The 21,739-nt window shown below is 41.1% G+C and overlaps 1 protein-coding gene across 3 annotated transcripts in view; it reads right to left on the reverse strand.

Annotated features, from left to right (window-relative positions):
• CUL5 (cullin 5) overlaps positions 1-21,196 on the reverse strand; it is a 73,017-nt gene extending 51,821 nt beyond the window's left edge. Inside the window, exons 1-3 of one of the 3 annotated variants that reach the window (XM_087821560.1) lie at positions 20,736-21,195; positions 7,635-7,702; positions 652-761 (exon numbers count right to left, since the gene is read on the reverse strand). In XM_087821560.1, coding sequence (XP_087677686.1) covers positions 652-722 — 71 coding nt within the window. In that variant the 5' untranslated portion in view covers positions 723-761; positions 7,635-7,702; positions 20,736-21,195. Of the gene's footprint in view, positions 1-651; positions 762-7,634; positions 7,703-12,724; positions 12,981-20,735 lie in introns of those variants that run through there. The other 2 variants (XM_016218201.2, XM_087821561.1) reach the window with 2 other exon arrangements.
• Positions 21,197-21,739: the final 543 nt, after the last annotated feature.

Raw genomic sequence — 21,739 nt, forward strand, 5'->3', positions numbered from 1 at the left:
TGATAATAGTTTTGCTGTAAAGACATTTAGCCAAAGGTTAAGAGTTAACACAGCAGACATGAGACTAAATTCCTTAGAAAAGCCTGCCTGGCTTGGGCTGGCATCTGAAATGATAAGAATGGCTAACTGTGTTTAATAATCTGCTTGTGTAAACAGTATGGTTTACACTGAACACCTGCTCTCTTTATTTGAGGGTCTAATTGTTGGTACACGACAGGTGAAGCTGCCTATGTGAACAGCCTCCAATAAAAATCCCGGGTACTGAGTCTCCAAAGAGCTTCCCTGGAAGACAACACATCACATACGCTGTCAATCTTGTTGTTGGGGACACAGGACTCTACTAGGATAGTACTCTTGGCAGTCTGTGTCTGTCTTTCCTCAGACTTCACCCCATGTGCCTTTCCCCTTTGCTGATTTTGCTTTGTATCCTTTTGCTGTAATAAATCATAGCTCTAAGTATGACTACATGTTCAGTCCTATGAGTCCTTGAAAATTACTGAAACTAGGGGTGGTCGTGGGGACCCCCAACACTAGTAGTAATAATTTTAAACAAGCAAACAGATCAATCTAGAGTAAACATTCCATTTGGATACAGAAGTGCATTACCAAAATTCCCTTTATGTTAGCAAGAAATCAGAATGGATTACTTACGAAAAAAGATCAAACCACTGCTGTTTTGTAACAGATTCCTGGCGTAAAAGCTTCAAAACAATTGGACGCATGAAATCCCATTTGTCTTCAAACTGAAGAGAACCTTTATTCTTTGATAAAAAAAAGATAAATAATAGTTTAATTTAAATGCAGTTAAATCAAGTGTTCGTTATTTTTATCTTTTACAAGATAGCAAGAGAAATTTAAAAGAATCAGTTTTCCATAATGGAATCCCTAGAAACTTAATCTGGTATCAAGGAATCACAGGAAGACAACCATAAAAAAGAAAATCAGTTGTACAAAACTGCATAGTGAAGAGTTTGGTCTTGTCCAAAGTGAAGGTCTGCCTTTTGCCCTTGGCCCTAGTAGGTAATCTCTGGGCCCTTGGACTGTTATGTCAATATTTGCCTGGGGACCTTGGGTCATACTGGATAATCTAACAATGTGATTTAGGAGGGAACTAAGGATACCATACAGTCTTCGGGTAGAAACTGGCCAATCCAGAAACATCAGCAATGTGACAGAGGGTGGGGGCTTTGGGTCAACCAACCTGGAGACCAAGATTACCCATGTGAGCAATCAATCAATCATGCCTACATGACAAAGCCCCAATACAAATTCTGAACACCAAAGATAGGGTGAGCTTCCTGGATGATGGTATTCTATACGCATGGTCACATATTGAGCCAAGGAGAGAAGTGAGACCTGACTACACGGGGGAAAAACAAGGGAAGCTCTGTGCTCCAAACCCCCCTGGACTCTGCCCTTTACGTCTCTTTCTTTGGCAGATTTTAGTCTTTTCTTTCCCTGTAATACATCATAACCATGAGTAGAGCAGCCTTCAGTAAGATCTATGAGTTTTTCTAATGAATTATGAAACCTCATGCTGGTTTTGGGAACCCCTCAAATATGTATCTAGTGTCAGAAGTGAGGGTAGTCTGGTGTGTGGAGAATGTGGCCTCCAATTTTATAGTTGCCCAAAACTCCTCAAAAATGTATATTTAAAATCTATACAGACTCTGAAAACTGAGACCAAAAAGAGAAACCAGTAAGATACCCATTTCATTTCGTAATTTCACAAATCTTCATTTTACAGAGAAGAAATAGAAACTCTAGACCAATCTAACTAGAGAACATAGATGCAAAAATCTTAAATAAATAGTAAATTAAACAAGTGGCATATGAACAGAATGATACCTCATAATCACGCACAATTTATCTCAGGAATGTGAAAGTGGCTCAACATTAGAAAAAAAATCAACTCATTACACATTACTAAAAAGAGAGAACCCACATATGTTAGTCATTAGTACTGTTCCTTTTTAAGTTAAATATGGCCACTGACTCACTTTTGCCCATAAATTTGAGAAGAAAAAAAAAATCATTAATTTTCTAATATACTAGTATCACACACCCCTAAGAAACCCATTATTGCTTTTACTATATGATTGTTGTTAAGGGTGCTGCTCACTTGTATCAGATAAGGTTCATGCACTAAGAAGTACAAAATGATTGTTACAGAACAGTCATGGGGATGTCAAGTACAGGAGAGGGAATACAGTCAATAACAGTCTAGTAACTATGTATGGCATCAGATGGGTGGGAGATTTATCGAAATTATTACTTAAGTTATGTAATGCCTAATCACTGGAGTGTACACCTGAAATTAATTTAATAATGTGTGTCAATTGCAATTGAAAATAAAAAATGATTTTAAAAAAAGGAACTAGAAAAAGTACAGAGAACTCGATAATTTTTGCTGTAAAAGGGAGCACAGAAATGGCATCGTAATTGGTACAGCAAGAGGGAGTCAATTGTTCTTTTAAGATGGAATACAATGTATGTGTACTGATGGGCATGCTTCAAGACATAATATTAAAGATGTAGGAGAAAAAAGGAGAAATCGCCATAGAATTTAAATTGCCCTGGGAAGGCAGGAGGGAATGGAATCTAACCCATAGGTGGAAGAATTGGCTATATGCTACGAGGGGAAGGCAAAGTTAAGTACCTGTAGATACTGGTAGGAAACATGCTGGTTAGGAGGATAGATGTGGCACTGTGCTGAGAAGTTCATTTTTTATTGCTTCAGTTTCTCAGTGATGTGGAAATAGGAAAATGCTTGGGAGAGAGGGGAGGAGGTGCCGGAATTCTGAGAGAAAAGATGTGAAATAGACATCTAGGAAGGTGGCAGAATAAATTACTATGGAAGTGTAGTGTGACTGGGCTCAAATACAGTTTGTGGTAATGAATTTAAAGTGAAAATAGTATGACTATGTCTCCTTCTGCAACATTCAACTACACAGGTGCTGGCACTGAAAGGTGAGAAAATGGTTTTCCTCAGTAAAACAACAGAGAGTAAGGAGTCAAAACTGTATTCACAAGAGTGACTATAATGATTGAACAGAAAATTATGCTGGGTAAGAGGGAGAGAAGGGACATCAGGATGATGAGAGACAAGAGACCCCCGATTCCAACCATGATGGAGTAACAGGAAGTAGCTTTCCCTACCTGCCTAAACAACTACAAAGTCAAAGGTGAGTACAAGACAGTGCTTCCTGAGAAAAGGAAAACAAATAAAGTGAGTCCTACAAATGCCCAAGGATTCTGCTTAAAGAGTTTCCAGGCCTCAGCAGAAGCATGGGAAACAAACAGAGTGGCAGTTCCACTAAGTTTAGAAGACAGATTTCAGAGTTTGGGGAAGCCAAAGCAACGAAATTTTATGGGGAGGTATGTAGAGGGGTCTCCTAGAGTCTCTGACTGAAGATTAACCTAGATGCATGTGTGAGAAAACTACTAGAGACTGGGGAAAGAATCTTAAGAAGACAGAACCATCTCCAGAGCCCACACAGGGCTAGGAATTGTTTGTGTTCCCACCAGCCAAAGTAAAATGCTCTTTAAAGGTCTAGGCATTGGATAGAGTCCTCAGAAAGATATTGCATCTACAGTGGAGTGAAAGTAGCCCTACCCTAAATGTTGTTCTAGACTCTAACAAAACTTAAAAGCAAGCTTCTAAAAGGATCAAACTGATTCCAAGTAACTGAACTGTGTCACAGCCAAATCCAAAAAGATTTAAAGGAAATTTTAAAAATCTAGTCCCCCGCCGTGGCCGGTGTGGCTCAGTTTGGTTGGGCATCATCGCACGCACCAAAAGGCTGCTGGTTCCATTCTCAGTAAGGGAACATGCCTGGGTTGTGGGCTCTATCCCCAGTAGTGGGCATGCAGGAGGCAGCCAATCAATGTTGCACTCTCACATCAATGTATCTCTCATTCTCCCTTCCTGTCTCTCTAATAATAAATCCAGTCCCCTGCCCTAGCCAGCGTGGCTCAGTTGGTTGGAGCACAGTCCCGTAAGCCACAAGGTTGTGAGTTCGATTCCCTATCAGGGCACATACCTGGGTTGTGGGTTCAGTCCCTGGTCAGGGCACATATGGGAAGCAACCAATTGATCTTTCTTTCTCACATCAATGTTTCTTTCTCTCTTTCTTTCTCTCTCTCTCTCTCTCTCTCTCTCTCTCTTCCCGCCCCCCCTTCCTCTCTCTACAATCAATAAATATATCCTATGGTGAGAATTTCAAAATAAAATCCAGCCCCCAAAACATAAAGCTAACAATGTCTGGCTTCCAATAAAAAATTACCAGGCAGGCAAAGAAGCAGGAAAATATAGAAAAAAAAAAAATCCATCAATAGAAACTGACCCAGAAATGACATGGATAGTTTTAGTAAACAAAGACGTTAAACCAGCTATTATAAATATACTCCACACATTCAAGAAGATAGAGGAAAGCATGAACATCATAGAAACAAAACATTTTTTAAAATGAGTATCTATGAGCTGTGGGAAGACATCAAATGACATAACCCACATATAACTGGAGTCTCGGGTGGAGGGAATATTTGAAGAAATAAAAGTCAATGTTTCCTAATTTGATGAAAGCTAAACACCCACAGATCTAAGACATTAAACAATAAAGTGGTATAATTAATGAGAAGGAGGCCGTAGCAGAGTAAGATTATTGGAATAAGAGCATTAGAGTGAGTCAGAACAACATAAGGAAGTAATCAGGAGGATGCTTGAAACTGAGGTTATGGAAGGGTAGAATTTTAAAAACTTTCTATTATTATTATCATTATTATTTTGTGTAATTATTCCATTGCAAGATTTTCTACTATTTCTTTCATTACAAATATATGTCATCTGGCTATTCTGAATTAAGAGAGGCCAACAAATTTTGTACATGTAATATCTGTGGTATGAAAGAGGACTTCCTTTTATCTTCAGATAAGTTTCCTTTACAATTCCATAGGTAGTTCAAATATCTGATATCTGTAAATAAATTTGGGTTCAGTTGTTAATAGCCTCTATTATTTAACTTCAGTATACTCTTCAGTCTAGATCACTCCATCACTTTGATCATTTTACTTTAATTATTTATCAGGTACTGTTCTAAATACATACAAGTATTAATTTATTTAATCTTTACAGCTATCCTATGTGTTAGGTGATATTATCATTTTATAGATGAAAAAAACTGCAAATTGTAACCCTGAATTAGGTTATTTCCCTAAGGTTATAGGCAATAGTGGCAGAGCAGAGGTTCAAATCCAAACAGTTTAGTTCTGTTAGAGCCACATTCTTAACTACTCCCTGGATCTTTCCTGGATGAGGAATGGAGGAACTTCTAATCTATAGGCAGATCCAGCCTTTGGCTTAAATTCATCAGGTTTGTAGAGTAAATTGGAGAAATCTACAATTGCAAGAATTTAGTGGCAATTATCTAGAAGCCGTAAGGTGGAAGCATCACTACATAACAGACATTTCTCTTTAAACATGTGGAGGAGAGGGAGGACACTATTTTCCCAAAAGAGAAATATCTGTTTTCTTTGAGCTATAATTCAAAATACCACATTACACTTCCCTTTAAAACCTTTAGGTTTCTTTTACAGAGGAAAAAAAAAATTTTTTTTAAAATACATCTTTATTGATTTCAGAGAGAGGAAAGGAGAGGGAGAGAGAGATACAGAAACATCAATGATGAGAGAGTCATTGATCGAGCCCACAACCCGGGCATGTGCCCCGACCGGGAATCGAACCCTGATCGCCTGGATCCCAGGTCGACGCTCAACTGCTGAGCCACGCCTGGCAGGGCGGAAAAAAATTTTTAAACAAATTCTGGCAATGCTTTATTTTCTGAAACCTAAACAAGTGATTTTTTAAGAGGGGGAAAAACAAAAAATAATAGTACTGATAAAAGACTTCATCTTAGGGGGCTTCTTCATCATTCATTTATTACATTTATTCATTCAACCAATACCTGAGTACCTACTGTACATAAATTATACCAGTCACTAGGACACATAAATGAAAGGCCTTCAAGGAATTCACATCCTAGTATAGTACTTCTTAAATTGTGGTTCACAGATTCCTAAAAGGGTCCCAGGATGTATTCTTGAGGCTCAAAACTATAAAAAAATTTTTAAAATTTTGTTTTTGTTTTAAAAAGTTAAATAAAATATTAATACAAGTCGAGTGTGGATCATTTTTATGACCTTATAACCAGGCTAATCATAAAAAAAAAAGACAAGTTGTATTATAGTAAAATTAAGAACTTTCATTCCTTAAGATACCATTAAGGGAGTGGGAAAAAAGCAATCCACAGAGGGGAAGAAAATATTTCTAATACATATACCCAAGATTTTTTATTGGATACTGGACATTGCTAGTTTTATGCCTAAAAATCAATAAGATAATCCAATTTAAAAACTGGCAAAATATTTGAACATAACCTTCACAAAGACAGTATCTAAATGGCCAATAACCACATGAAAAGGCACCCATCATCGTTCATCAACAGGAAAATACATACTAAAACCACAATGAGCCCTGGCCAGTGTGGCTCAGTTGTCTGAGCATTGTCCAGTGCACAGAAGGGTCCCAGGTTCAGTTCTGACAGGACACATGCCCAGGTTGCGGGTTTCATCCCAGGTCAGGGTGTGTACAGGAGGCAACTGATCGATGTTTCTTTCTCACATCGATGTTTCTCTCTCTCTCTCAAGTCAATTAAAAAAATATATTAAAAACAAAAAACAAAAAAACCCCCACCACAGTGAAATATCACTACATATCACCAAAAAGGCTAAAATAGAAAAGAATGACAATACCAAATATTGGAGAGGGTTTAGAGAAATCAGAACTCTCATTGTATTGGTAAGAGTGTAAATTGGTATAACCATTTCAGAACATGATCTGGCAGTATTAACGAAAGCTAAACATATGTATACTCTATAACCTAGCAATTTCACTCCTAGGTATACTTCCAACAAAGCTGCATACATATGTATACCAAAGGACTTATAAAAAGAAAGTACATAGTATCTTTATTCTCAATAGTAAAAAACTAGAAACAACCCAAATATCCATCAACAATAGGATGAATTGTGGAATGGTCATAACAATGAAATATGATAAAGCAACAAAAGTTTAACATGTAATAATACAGATGACTCTCATAGACATAATGTCAAGCTATGAAGTCGGACACAAAAGTACATACTATGTTCACGAACAGGCAAAACACTACTCGTTATTAGAAATCAGAACAGTGATTATCTTGGGGAGGGGGCAGCAAGTTAAGAGACTGGGACAGGGAAAGAGAGGAGCTTTTGGGAGTACTGTTAATATTCTATCTAGATATGAGTGCTGATTATATTCTATCTAGACATGGGTGATGATTAATATTCAATCTAGATATGGGTGCTGTTAATATTCTATCTAGATATATGTTTACTTTATGAAAATGCCTGTATGTAGATCATAATTCAATAGTTTAAAAATTGTCACATTGGTGTTGTTCATTTAAATCTTGAGTTTTTAGTTCTGTATTTAATTGGTAAATTTAGTTTTAATATTAAAGAATTCTGAACTTAAGAAATGTATAGCGAGGTTTATATCTATACGTATCAAGAATATTATAATAGCTTCCTACCTCCCTTCAGTCCCTTCATCCCTCCTTCCTGAACAATTCAGTCCAAAAGCCAGATTTCAGATTTCTCACTGCCACAGGAGGAAGCCACATATATGGAAAAGCAAAAGGGTAAAATTCAATTTATTGGAATTGGAGGGATTGGGGTGAGCTCATGGGTTTCACTAATACAGGTATAGAAGTAAGTATAGGGTGTGCGTGTGTTCTGGTTCAGTCCACTGAGAGGGCCTTAAAGGAGTGACACCCCAGTAGGCATCAGCATACCTAGCATCCAGACTTCTCAATACCCTACTCCATGAAAAGGCTTCTTAGAGAACATGTTAATTCCAAGGTTGGGGCAGGGATGACCCTGGAACACACTGCTACGCCAGAAAGTAAGAAAGTATTCAATCTAAGCAAAATAAATGATAGTAACAATTTGTAACACATTAAGTAAAATAATTCTCCAGATGGTGGGAGAATGATAGCCTTTGGCTATTGACATGATTATATTCAACTTTTAGAAAGATCATCTATAAATTCCCTGAAGGAAAACCTGAAAGGGAGTCTAGTAAAAAGCTACTGCAATAGTCTAATACAGGCAATAAATGATGAAACTCAAAACTGAGGCAATGAAACAGAAAGGAAGGTGCTAATGGTAAGATGGTCATGAAGCAGGCTTTTAAGGATAAAATTAGGACTTAGCCACTTGCCAAATGTGTGATCTTGAGTAAATTACTTAAACTCTCTGTGTTCCAGCTTCATCTATATAAAATGGATATAAGAATGTATTTGAAAAGGCCATTATAAGGATATATGTGTGAAATGTTAAGAAGAGTGGTTGACATAAACATAGTGTTGGCTACCATTATAATATTAGAACTACCACTGCTTCTACTTCTGTAATAACAAGATTTGGTGATAATTAGATGTGGGACTGAGAGAAAGAATGTTGAAAATGATTCAACAAAAGCAGTATTAAGGCCTTAAGCTCTCAAATGACTAGTATATAGTCCCCCTTATCACCAGTACTCTCCAGTATGATTCAATATACAAAGGATAATAAATTCTAAAATATAAACTTTCAAAAGTTTCCTTTAAAAAATATTAAATATAACCTCCGAACACAATTTTTCTGTGGTGGTAGGGTATCATAAACATGTGCTTGTTCTGCCTACCCAGTTTGACCTGAGTGAATGGCCATTGGAATCACTGACCGTAGAAGAAATGCCAGGGAGGAATGCACTTGAGCTGGGTGGTTTAGAAGTAGAGGTGACTTCAGTTTTAGACATATAGTCAGGTAAAAGTCAATACCGAAGATATAACTCTTAGCCTTCATATATTTTTCCCTGTGTTTTCCCTTTCTCTATATTTTACATAAAAGTTTACTTAGTGCTAAATTGCTTTTTGCTTAATATCTCCCTCACAGGGCTGAGGGAGAAAAAAATCAGTGTCAAGTTTCTCAGAAACAATGAGAGAGAGGATGAAAATAGTAAGAAATAAAAGATGAAAGAAAAACAAGTGAACAAAGTTTCAGGTCCCTTTCCCTGCTCTATTCAGTATTAAAAAATCAGGATGGCCCAGCCGGGCGTGGCTCAGCGGTTGAGCATCGACCTAGGATCCAGGCGATCAGGGTTTGACTCCCGGTCAGGGCACATGCCCAGGTTGTGGGCTGCAGCCAATCAATGACTCTCTCATCATTGATGTTTCTCTCTCTCTCTCTCTCTCCCTCTCCCTTCCTCTCTCTGAGATTAATAAAAAGATATATTAAAAATTAAAAAAAATCAACAATCAGGATGTCTTAATATAACATGTTGGTTGCCCAGACCCAAATAAATATATTCAGCTTTCTCTGAAAAGTATTCCCTCATGAAAGAATTAGTTCTAAAACAGACTGACAGCCCTGGCTGGGTAGCTCAGTTGGTTGGAGCGTCCTCCCAATACACCAAGGTTGCAGGTTCCAGTCAGAGCATATACAAGGAACAGCAAAGCATTCAATCCATCAATCTCTCTCTCTTTCTCCCTCCCCCATCCTCCCTTCCTGTCTCTCTAAAAGTCAATCAATAAAAAAAATAAAACAGATTAACAGTAAAGTCACACAATCTCTTATCTGAAGCCATGTTTGTTTAAAAACAACAACCGGCCTGGGCTGGTGTGGCTAAGTGGTCAGAGCATCAGCCTGCACACTGAAGGGTCACAGGTTCAACCCCCCCCCCATTAGGGCCCATACAAAAAGCAACCAATGAATGCATAAATAAGTAGAACAACAAATTGATGTTTCTCTCTCACACTCTTTCTCCCTCCCTCCCTTTCTCTCTCTCTCTCTCAAATTGATTAAAAAATATTTTTTTAAAAAAGCCCTGGCCGGGTAGCTCAGCTGGTTAGAGCGTCCTCCTGATACACCAAGGTTTAGGGTTCGATCCCCCGTCAGGGCACATACAAGAAACAGCAAATGATGTTCCTCTCTCTCTCCCCCTCCCCTTTCCTCTCTCTCTAAAAATCAATGAATAAGAAAAAATAAAAACAGATTGACAGTAAAGTCCTAAATCTCTTATTCTGTAGCCATGGTTGTTTAAAAAAATGCATTAGGAAGAAAATAAATGACAGAAAAAGTTTAACTTTTTGTAATGTATTTGGAGTATGAAGAGGTGTTACAGGCCAATAATCAAAGATGCTATATAGATCTTTCTAGAATATAGTATCACTTAAAAAAATCTGCACACCTCCAAATCCGTACCCCTCCCACTGAAATTCAAGAGTGCTTTATCAAACAATGAGTTCATCTGCAACAATGCCATTTTATTTAATCCCAAGAAGTAGACATGTAATTGCTTATGTGGAAATTTTGATACCATGTTAAAAAATAGGAATGCTTAAATAAACACATAAAAATAAACAAAAACACTGGCTTGTAAAATGTTTTAAAAGTAACAGAATCATTTTTGAGTAACTCACTTACTTTGAAACAAATATTGACCTATTGGTTTGCCTGAAAATGTCCAGAGATCCCTATATAATACATGGAAAAAACATACCCCATCAAATAGTAGGAGCAATATTACTACAATATTTTATAATGATGTCAAATGTTGCTTTTAAGAGAAATTGAAGAATGTAGTTATTGTCCTGGCCAGATGGCTCAGCTGGTTGGAGTGTCGTCCCACACATCAGAAGGTCTCAGGTTTGATTTCCGGTCAGGGCACATACCTAGGTTTCAGGTTCAATCCAGGTCAGGGCCTGTACAGGGGCAACCGATCAATGTTTCCCTTTCTTTCTCTCTATCTCTAAAATCAACAATAAAAAACCACACATCCTTGGGGAGGATAAAGAAAGTAGCTACTATTGCTGTACATCATCTTGCTGCATCTTTATGACAAAAGTGAAAGAAAGAGTTATGGTGAAAGGACAAGGTGAAGGCAAGACAAGAAATAACATCTATACAATTAATAGCAATTATTTTCCATCATTTGTATTTTTTCATGCCCATAACATTTTGACTACAACACAAGGAGTTTAGTTGTTTTAAGATTTATATTTGTCCCCTCTTTGAAGTTCCTAATCTAATGATTATGGATTATGTCCAATGGTGGCATTCTAATAACTTACAAAAGGAATCCAATTTGTATATGTTAGGTTTCTCATATAAATTATGAGGTTAGCTATTTGAATGTGTGGGTTCCCATACTGTCTATGAGCCACTAGTGCTCCCAGTTATGTGATTTTAAAACCACATTTGCAATCCCCATTAACCAAAAGAACCACAAACTACAGTATAAATTTGAATACTGGTAATTCTATGTTCCAGCCACACAACCCTTTTAAAGGTGTTCCTCAAATATGCGAAGCTCACCAATGCACCTCAAGACCTCTGCCTAAAATGCAGATCATTCAGATCTCAGCATCAATGTTACCCCAGAGAGGACTCCCCAAACCAATTCAAGAAAAATGCCCTTCTCCCTTTCTTCTCTGCATATCCAGAGCCAAGGTCTAGAGCTGGTACAAGAGTTGTGTTTATTTGCTATGAGAGTAAAATTTTAATTCTGACTAAAGAGTACCTTTTTTTTGCGGGGGGGGGGGTTAATCCTCACCCAAGGATATTTTTCCACTGATTTTTAGAGAGTGGAGGGGGTGTAGGAGATGCGAGACACACATAGACTGGTTACCTCCCACGCTCCCTCCAACTGGGGGCAGGGGATCAAACCTGCAACCCTTCGGTCTGAGGGCCAGGGTTAGGGAGTACTTTTTAAAAAAAATTTACCTTTATTGTTGAAAGTATTACCCCCCCCAATGACCTCCTCCCTAGGCCTTCACCACACTGTTGTCTGTCCATGGGTTATGCATATATGCAAATAAGTTCTTTGGTTAATCTCTTCCTAACCCTCCCTGCCCCCTTTCCCTCTGAAATATGTCTGCTGCATGCTTCAATGTCTCTGGATCTATTCTGTTCGTTACTTTATTCTGTTTATTAGATTCCACATATAAGTAACATCATGTGATACTTTTCTTTCTGTGACTAGCTTCTTTCACTTAGCATAAGCCTCTCCAGGTCCCTCTATGCTGTCTCGAAGAGTAAGAGCTCCCTTTTTTTTTTTTTACAGCTGCGTAGTACTCCATGGTGTAAATGTACCATAATTTTTTGATCCACTCATCTACTGATGGGTACATGGGCTGTTTCCAGTTGTAAATAACACTGCTGTGAACACAGGGGTGCATATATCCTTTCTGGAGTTTCAGGCTTCTTACGATATATTCCTGGAAGTGGAATAACTAGGTCAAAATGGCAGTTCCACTTTTAATTTTTTTTTTTTAATATATATTTTTTTAAATATATCTTTACTGATTTCAGAGAGAGGAAGAGAGAGGGAGAGAGAGAGAGATAGAAACATCAATGATGAGAGAGTCACTGATCGAGCCCACAACCTGGGCATGTGCCCTGACAGGGAATCGAACCTCCATCGCCCAGATCCTAGGTCGACACTCAACCGCTGAGCCATGCCCGGCCGGGCTCCACTTTTAATTTTTTAAGGACTCTCCACACTCTTTTCCATAGTGGTTGTACCAGTCTGCAATCCCACCAGCAGTGTACCAGGGTTCCCTTTTTTCTACATCCTCACCAGCGCTTGTTTGTTGATTTGTTGATGGTAGCCATTCTGGCAGGTGTGAGTGGTACCTCATTGTCGTTTTAATTTGCATCTCTCTGATGATTAGTGACGTTGAGCATTTTTTCATGTCTCTTGGCCATCTATGTCCTGTTTGGAGAAATGTCTATTCAAGTCCTCAGTCCATTTTTCTTTCTTTTTTTTTTTTTTTTTAATATATCTTTATTGATTTCAGAGAAAGGAGAAGGAGAGAGAGATAGAAACATCAATGATGAGAGAGTCATTGATTGGCAGCCTCCTGCATGCCCCCGACTGGGGATCGAGCCCGCAACCCAGGCATGTGCCCTGACAGGGAATCGAACCTCGATTGCCTGGATCCTAGGTAGATGCTCAACCGCTGAGCCACACCCGGCTGGGCTGTGCCCATTTTTCAATTGGGTTGTCTGTCTTCCTTTCGTTGAGCTGTATGAGTACTTTATATATATTTTGGAAATTAACCCCTTATCAGAAGTATCATTGGCAAATATGTTCTCCCATACAGTGGGTTTCCTTTTCAATTTGATGCTGGTTTCTTTTGCTGTGCAGAAGCTTTTTATTTTGATGTAGTCCCATTTATTTATTTTCCCCTTTGTTTCCCATGACCTAGGAGATATATCGGAAAACATATTGCTAGGAGATTTTGCTGCCTATGGTTACTTCTAGGATTTTTATGGTTTCACAACTTACATTTAAGTCTTTTGTCCATTTGCGTTTAATCTTGTGTATGGTGTAAGTTGGTGGTCTAGTTTCATTTCTTTGCATGTACCTGTCCAATTTTCTCAACTCCATTTATTGAAGAGACTGTCTTTACTCCATTGTATGCTCTTACCTCCATTGTCAAATATTAATTGAGTAGATTAATTAATTGGGTAGATTTCTGGGTTCTCTGTTCTGTTCCACTGATCTATATGCCTGTTCTTGTGCCAGTACCAGGCTGTTTTGATTACAGTGGCTTTGTAGTATAACTTGATATCTGGTACTGTGATCCCTCCAACTTTGTTCTTCTGAAAAAGAGTACTTTTTAAGATTGGAAAGCTATGGGATCTGACTGAAATGTTTTAGTGGCAGGGAAGGAAAATTCAACAGAACATAGTTAAAAGTGATATTTAGGGTAACAAATAAAATTATTTTCTGTTGTACATAAGTAAAATAGTGCCCCATCTTCTGAACATTCTTGATTATACTGTTTTCAACACAGCCCTCACTGCTATGAAACCTACCCAATGTGTTACTTCTTTAACTTGTCTGTCACACAGTATCCAGCAGAGTAGATGCTCACATATTAGTGGAATGAACAAACCCCAGTTATACAGATCAAATATCCTCAATGTTACCTGTATATACTCCATGTATAATGACCAATGTTTTAACCTGAGCTATAACTTATTGACTTCTTTACAGAGCTTATCAGACACCAATTTACTCTACCTACTCTAGTGAGGAAAGAGGCAGATGACTTTCTGTGACAGAGCTGGATTCACCAGGACCCTAGCAAAACACCTGATGAGAAATGCCTGTCTTTGTCTACCTCTCTTCTTCACCCTCCTCCTCTATCCACCAGATAGAAGCCTCGTATCTTCTTGATACCCTCATGAATCTAAAATTCTCTTGAAATGCATTGATAAATGACTGATTTCTCAAAGTTTACCTGGAACTATGACTTCCTGTTAGTAGCTTTAATTAACACACATCACTTCCAGATTATGGTAATTATTCACTCATTTATTTTCACATGCCATGAAAAATTCTCACACATTTAGCACAGTTTTACAGTAAGCGATTTTGTCCATTATTCCCATTCCCACCCCTACCCATGGTCAACATACATGCCCCTGAATTCCTTTTCTCCCTAGGCTGTGAGTGTCAAATGTAAACATGTCTCTAGGACAAGACACTGGAGTGAGGGGAGGCAGCCCTAACAATCACGTCCCTCTTAGATGCCAAGAAGGCAATTTCCATCAACCCAATGAAACCTGACAAGTAAGGTTATAAATAAATGAGAATCTTATGTATGTTTAAATAGATATTAAAAAGAATGATCGAGTTGTGCATATTAACTACATTTATTGACAACATTCAAATCTTGGTATCATATCCATATTGCTCGCCAAGCATGTTCCTGACTCAGTTCCTTTGTGCTGGCTGTTGTGTTCCTTCTACCCGAAACCCTTCTCACCCACATGTCACCTCCTTAGAGGCCTTCCCTGACCATCCTATCACAAAGAAACCCATCACTCTCCATCCTGTACCCTGATTACTTTTCTTCATAACATTTATCACAACCTGACCTCACAGTATATACTTACTTCTTTATATGTTTATTGCCAGTCTTCCCCACAAAGATGTCTGCCTAGATTGCCATTATTCAATTGGAATTAGAAAATGCTAAATACTCGTTGAATGAATTTATTTCCCACAGACTTAAAGACTCCTGTTTGGTTTCGATGAAAATAGTTTCATTAGCACAAATGCCCCCCGTGCCACCCCACAAATCAGATTCTGAATACACACACAACAGAAGTAACAGAGTAATAGGATTTATGTGAGAGCCAAGAACAGATTGAGGGCCTAACACTGTATCTACTCACATATTTTCCAAATACTCCTCATTATCTATGGAACTTTATTTCAAAATCCCTTGTCCAGCACTGAAGACCTTTCACAATCTAACTCTGACTTTCCTTTGCATTCCTGTCTCCCACTGTTTCTCATATTCTGGGCTACTGTGCTGCAAAGACTTCAAGGAGAACCACTCATATAGAATGCAACATAGCATGCAGTCCTGCTGCACAGTAGCCATACTGACATAGTCTCCATTCCTGCCAAATTTTCTGCTAATCACCAACTACAAAAGGTCTACCCATTCTTCAAAATCCAGCTCCAATGCTTTCTCTATAAAACTTTCCTTGATCATCCCACCAGAAATTATCTCAGTCTGTGAGGGACCATACAGTACATGACAACACTCAAAGTTCTTGACTTAGAGCAAAACCATCAGTACTTTTTAATCTTTTAGTCTATGGTAAATTCCCTAATAGGCTGGGCATTGTTTTACACATCTTTGTATCCTCCATGATGCCCCGCACATGTATCTCATAAAATTATTTTAATAATGAGTAAATTCTACACAATTCTGAATCACCCCTTTGCAGTAAATGGTTAAGGCCTCAACACGAATAAAGTCCCGGCACTAATTAGGCTTACAATCCAGAAAAGGGGATATGTAAACAGATCCTGTAATACATAAGGCGTAATCCTAAATGCTAGAAGAGACTGATGTAGTACAATGGTTGTGCAGAGTAGGCAACAACGAATAGCAAATGAGAGCACTAAAAAGAAAGGAGGATTTGGGCTGAGTCTTGATGAATAAATAAGATTTTAACAGACAAACACTGAGGGGAGGGGGCATTCCTGATAGAAGAAACAGTAAACATAAAGAATCTTGAAGACTCTAGTATACTAGTGTACCAAAAAATAACCAGCCAGGTAGACAGAAAGAGGTAGAAGGGTAGGGAGGTAGAGGCAGAGACAGAGAGGAGGAAGGGAAGGAGAAAGGAAATAGGAATATTAATGTGTTATTAGGGAGAAGACCCAGCTGGAAGGATCTCAAAGAATTTGAACCATCAAAGGTATCTGAGCAGGAAAATGATATGGTTAGTACTGTTTTGGTCTAGAGCTCACATCAGAGTTAAGAGATAAAAATAGTGAAATCATGGGAGTTAAGACTGTCCCAGGGGGAAAAAAGACAGAAAAAGGCTAAAGATTAAATCCTGAGAAATAATTATATTGGGGAGGGAAGGAGAGCAGGGAGGTCAGTGAAAAACACAAGTGATTTGAGAGAGAGGAGACCAAGGAGAGAATGTCATAAAAACCAAAAGGGAAGGAGAGGTAGTAAGTAATCAACAATATAAGAAGAGAGGATGAGTGTCTGAGAAGGATCTCATTTGGCAGTGCAGAGGTTGCTAGAGCTCTTAAGACTAACAGCTTCAGTATAACTGTGTGAGGGTAGGGAGAGAGCCAAGTCATGGTAAGTTAAGGGAAAAGGTGAAGAATTTTAAAGGTAACAAGTGGGGGCTGCTTTTCTAAGAACTGCAATAGTGAATACAAAAGAGAGAAAAGAGCAAAAGTTTGAGGCCAATGCAGAGTACAGGTTAAGCTCATATGAGGAGTTATATGAACTTTTTTATCCCCATAGAATAAAGGAGACTGAAACAAAATAACAGGAGACACGCTGAATAAGCAGAAGGAGACAATACAAGAAGGTGCCTTGGAAAATAGGAGAACACAGGGGGAACCAGAAATTTTTGTGATATTGACCAAGGAAGTTAAGGGCACTCTAAAAAACTGGATAAAGTAATGTGCTAAGAATTAAATGGGGTGATGCTTAGCAAAATGAGATCTAAACAATTGCTATGTGAAAAAGGATACTCAATAGGAAATAAAAAAAATGAGCACTGAGGGCCTAGATGATAAACAAACAAGCAGAATTAATGTTGAAAAGTTATAAACTCTCCAAGCAACTGATAATTGCATGTCAAAATGTACAACACAAACCTTTGTACTATCTAAAAGATTTCCAAAATCCAGCAACAGTCCACTTTCTTTTATTTCAAATAGGTTTTTTTAAAAATTGATTTTAAAGAGAGGAAGGGAGAGGGAGAGGGGCGCGAGCGCTAGAGAGCGAGAGAGACAGACAGACAGACAGGTAAACACCAATGTGAGAGAGAAACATCAATGTGAGAGAGAAACATCCATCAGTTGCCTCCCGCAAGTGCCCCCAACTGGGGATCAAACTGGCAACCTGGGTATGTGCCCTAACTGGAGAGCGAACCCGCCACCTTTTGTGTACGGGATGACGCCACAACAAACCAAGCCACAACTGGCCAGGGCAACAGTCCACATTCTTTAAATAGAGAATACAATTATTATTACAATCAAATTCCAATATTTAAAAAAGTAGGTAGTTTTTATTGCATTGAGTTCTGATTTATAAGTTTCATATTTAAGTTTCGAATCTTGTTATCTTTCATAACACACTACCTACCCCTCTGAACTCTGTCATCCACAGATTCAATAAACTCAACCCAAGTTACTGGAAACAGGACGACATTCCTGAGGTAGGGCACTGAAGGCCTCCCTTCCGGGCTGACAATTTATTAGTCACCAGTCCTCAGGTGCAGTTAGTTACTTAACTGATAATGAATCAAATTCTAACTATATTCTTATGTAGCTCACCTCTCGCCATGTTGACCAGACGATATGACAATTCTGTCCAATGTGCTCTGCAGAACCCCTGGCCTTTGTGGCTCACCTGACTGGGGCTTTGTCCCACACACACACTGGACGATGCTGGGTTCCATTCCCAGTCAGGGCACATACCCAGGTTGTGGGTTTGATCCCTGGTTGGGGTGTGTACGGGAGGCAACTGATCAATGTTTCTCTCTCTCTCTCTCTCTCTATTCATGCCCTGGTGAAATCTAATTGTACAATGTCCAAAGCATTTTTCTAATGAACCAGTTATTAATTCAGTCAAAAAAGGAAATGAGCCCGGCCGGAGTGGCTCAGCAGTTGAGCATCGACTAGGATCCAGGAGATAGGGGTTCGATTCCCATTCGGGGCACATGCCCGGGTTGCGGGCTAGGCAGCCGATCAGTGACTCTCTCATCATTGATGTTTCTATCTCTCTCTCTCCCCCTCTTTTCCTCTCTCTGAAATCAATAAAGATATGTTAAAAAAAAAAAAAAGGAAATGAGGCAAATCTGCCCACACCCTAGCCAGGCCTGTCTCTATTCAAGGTACCACCGGTCTTGAATTTAAGCGATCCTAAAAATTATGTTATGGTCTATCCTGGCAGGATCACACTACATTTCTCCAGGAAGACAAGCTGCCCACTCTTTAATTAGCTACTCCTAAATATATGAATAGAAGGGAATCCTCCCTCCCCCAGTAAGGAGAGAAAAAAAAAGAAAAGGAAGCTTTCTGGCCAATTTAAATAGGTAAACTTTTGGTGATACAGATAAAAGAATTAAATGCCTCTTTATAATGTCCATTATGTTACATACGTTGAACATATTTAAAATCACATACTACATACAATAATATTTAGAAATTGGTTTCCCCCCCTGCAACATTTCATAAAACAACTGTACTGAAATTTTCCCAGTGACTTTCTGGCATCTGTTTTCATGTTCACCAGTGACCGAGTCAATTAGCAGGTTTTCAAAGCACTGTTTCCTTCCTTTCACTTATAGAAGTTGCCCGAGTCCCAGAACTTCTGAATCTCTGCTACGCTGTTAACCTAAACGCGAGGTGCTCGCCGTCCACACGCCGGCAGTCCCCCCGCAGGTGCGCGGCGGCCCCAGGCACAAGGTGAGCACTTCCGGCCGCGCGCGCATCCCAGTCGGTCCTCCGCGGGGCCTTGTACGGGGTCAAATAAAGGGAATCGCTCCTTTGAGAGGGAATTATTTTGGGGGAAAAAGACCTTGTTGTATGGGCAGGTAATCAAGTCAAAAACTACACACAAAATCAGGAAAGCAATGGTTTCTTAAAAGCGCATTTCAATGAAGAACAAGCCGGTGCTTACGCTACTCGCGGAGGCATTAACAGCAGGCGTCGGGAGCCAGCACGGTTTCTCCCCGAGCTCCCCTAACCTGTTAGGACTCTGCGCCACGGTTATAAAAGAGCGGAATACGATGGGCTGCTCGACCCCCACGAATTGTTTTTCTTAAAGAGCCAAGAGCAGTACCTCGAGTAATTTACGTGTGTTGTGCACTAATCGCCAGTCACTGTTGTAAGCACTTTACACTCAGAAAGGACGCCCTGATGAAACAGGTGCTGCTGACAATTCCATTCTATGGAGGAAAAACCAGGCAGAGAGCTTAAGAAACTTGCCCAAAGTCAAACAGCTTCGAAGCGGCCAAAACTGTGCAGCGCAGGCCCCTCCCCCCGGGCGCGGCCTCCACGGTGCAGCATCCACGGGGCTACAGCTTAGGACGGTCCCACCTATCGGGCGGTTAATACAGCGTCTAGAGAAGACAGGACACAGGCTTCTGTGTATTTCAACGTACTTCCTACTCCGTTATTTCCTATTATCCATCTACACGGTCTGCAGGCATAAGAAGGCTCCTCCGGGTGACGGGTCCTCTCTTCATCCTATGTCCCCCGAGCCGGTCAGACCCCCATTTTAGTACATAACGTTCAAGGCAAAGCGTTCCTACTGCAAACACAAGCACGGGACAGACGGACTGGCGCCCTGTCTCCCTCCCTCTCCTCCCCGCGTTCAGCTGGCGGCGGAGAACCGGCTGCTCCGTGTTCCGTGAGGAGGGCACTTCCCGGAGCCCGACGGCGCTCGTGCCGCTGCCTCCGCGCCCGACGGGTCCCGGGCGGCGACCCGGCCGCGGGGCAGCTGCCCGAGGGGGGGCGGCGTGGGGGGCGAACAGGAACGGAGGGGAGGGGAGGGGAGCGCGAGGGGAGCACCGCGCGCGAACGGGGGAGCGGGTGGGCGGCTCGGCGTCCGCCGCGGGCTTTCGCGCAGAGCCTGAGACCAGGAACCGAGGAGGCGGGGGCAGCCGGGAGGCAGGTCAGGCAGCGTTTCCTTGGGTTTTCCTTTTATGTAGCTCAGACTCTCGTTTCAGAAGAAACTGAGACCCTAAGGGTAGAGCAACTGCCTAATCGGTCAGGGCACATGCACCTCCTTTCATCTCCGCCCGAGGCCACCGCCGGGGCCTTGCAAGCGTCGCCGCCCGTCAGCCCGCCGCCGGGCCTTCCTCACACCGGTCAACGCGCGGGGAGGGACAACCGGAGCCTCTCGACCCCAAGGCCGGAGCCCCGCGTCCCCGTCCTCGGCCGCGGCCTCCCCGGCTCCCCCTTCCGGTAGACACTTCCCACACTTCCCCCCCCGCCCCCCACGAACCTGAACCGAGCCTTTCCCGAAGAGCTGAACCGAGAGGCCACGGAGGAAAAAGCCAAGCTGGACCGAGGGTCTTACCTTTAACAGATTAGACGTCGCCATGTTCCTTCAACTTAAAATCTCGCGAGACGGCGCGAGATTTCGTGGAGCTCGGGACCAGGCCCCGACCGGAGGCCGGAGTTCCCACTGGGTCCCGCGGGCCCACCGGCCCGCACCGGCGGTGGGGTGGGAGCCGCGCGGCGTGCCGAGAGCGCTGACCTCGTCCCAGGTGCCCGGAGCTTTCTCACTCTTTCCCCCTACATGGTTACCGGAGCTTCCCCACACGAAAGCGCTCATGCAAACGCTCAGGGGCACGGCTCCGGCGAGTGGTGAGAAGGTAACGGGAGCCGACCTGGACTGGAGGAGGAAGCATGGACTCCACGAACTCCCCCACGCCTTCGGATCAGCCTTTGTGGTCGCACCCGCAGCGGCCACCCGCAACGAATTTAGCTGGGCTTAGGCCCTGCAGCTCAGGTTCCTCGGCCGCACCACGTGACGGGAGGGCGGGGGCGCGCTCGGGAGCGAGCGTGGGAGCCTGGAAGCCTCGGTGGGCTGGGAGGCGGGGAAGGGGGCGGGAGCGCGCCCTCTGCTGGCGGGACGCGCATCTTCCCTCCTCCGCTGCGCCAAATCCGGCGACTGGGTGCTAAGGAAAGTATCTTATCCCCAATGAAGTACTTAGGACAGCTGTCTTCAATATGAGTTGGCACATAGAAGCCGCCCAATAAATAGTTGTTGAATGAATATACGAATGAATGAGAATGAATGAATGAGTGAGCAAAAGTATTAACTGTTCTATTCAAGAGTGCCTGGCACTGAAATCTGTATAAGATTGATCAGGCAGTAAATATTAAGCTTGGATTTCCTGAAGGCACATTATTTTAGAAGATTCTAAACCATAAGCCCCCAAGCTTTATCCCTTCAGTTCATGAGCCACTGGCCAAGGAAAGAGAATAAAATTTATATGTCAAACCTACAGTGTATACCTGATACTGTATTATGCATGTTTACAAAGAGTAGTCATTCCTGCTATGCTAGAAATAAAT

The sequence above is a fragment of the Miniopterus natalensis genome, chromosome 11 (assembly GCF_054644295.1).
Source record: "Miniopterus natalensis isolate mMinNat1 chromosome 11, mMinNat1.hap1, whole genome shotgun sequence".
In the NCBI taxonomy this organism is placed as follows: domain Eukaryota; kingdom Metazoa; phylum Chordata; class Mammalia; order Chiroptera; family Miniopteridae; genus Miniopterus; species Miniopterus natalensis.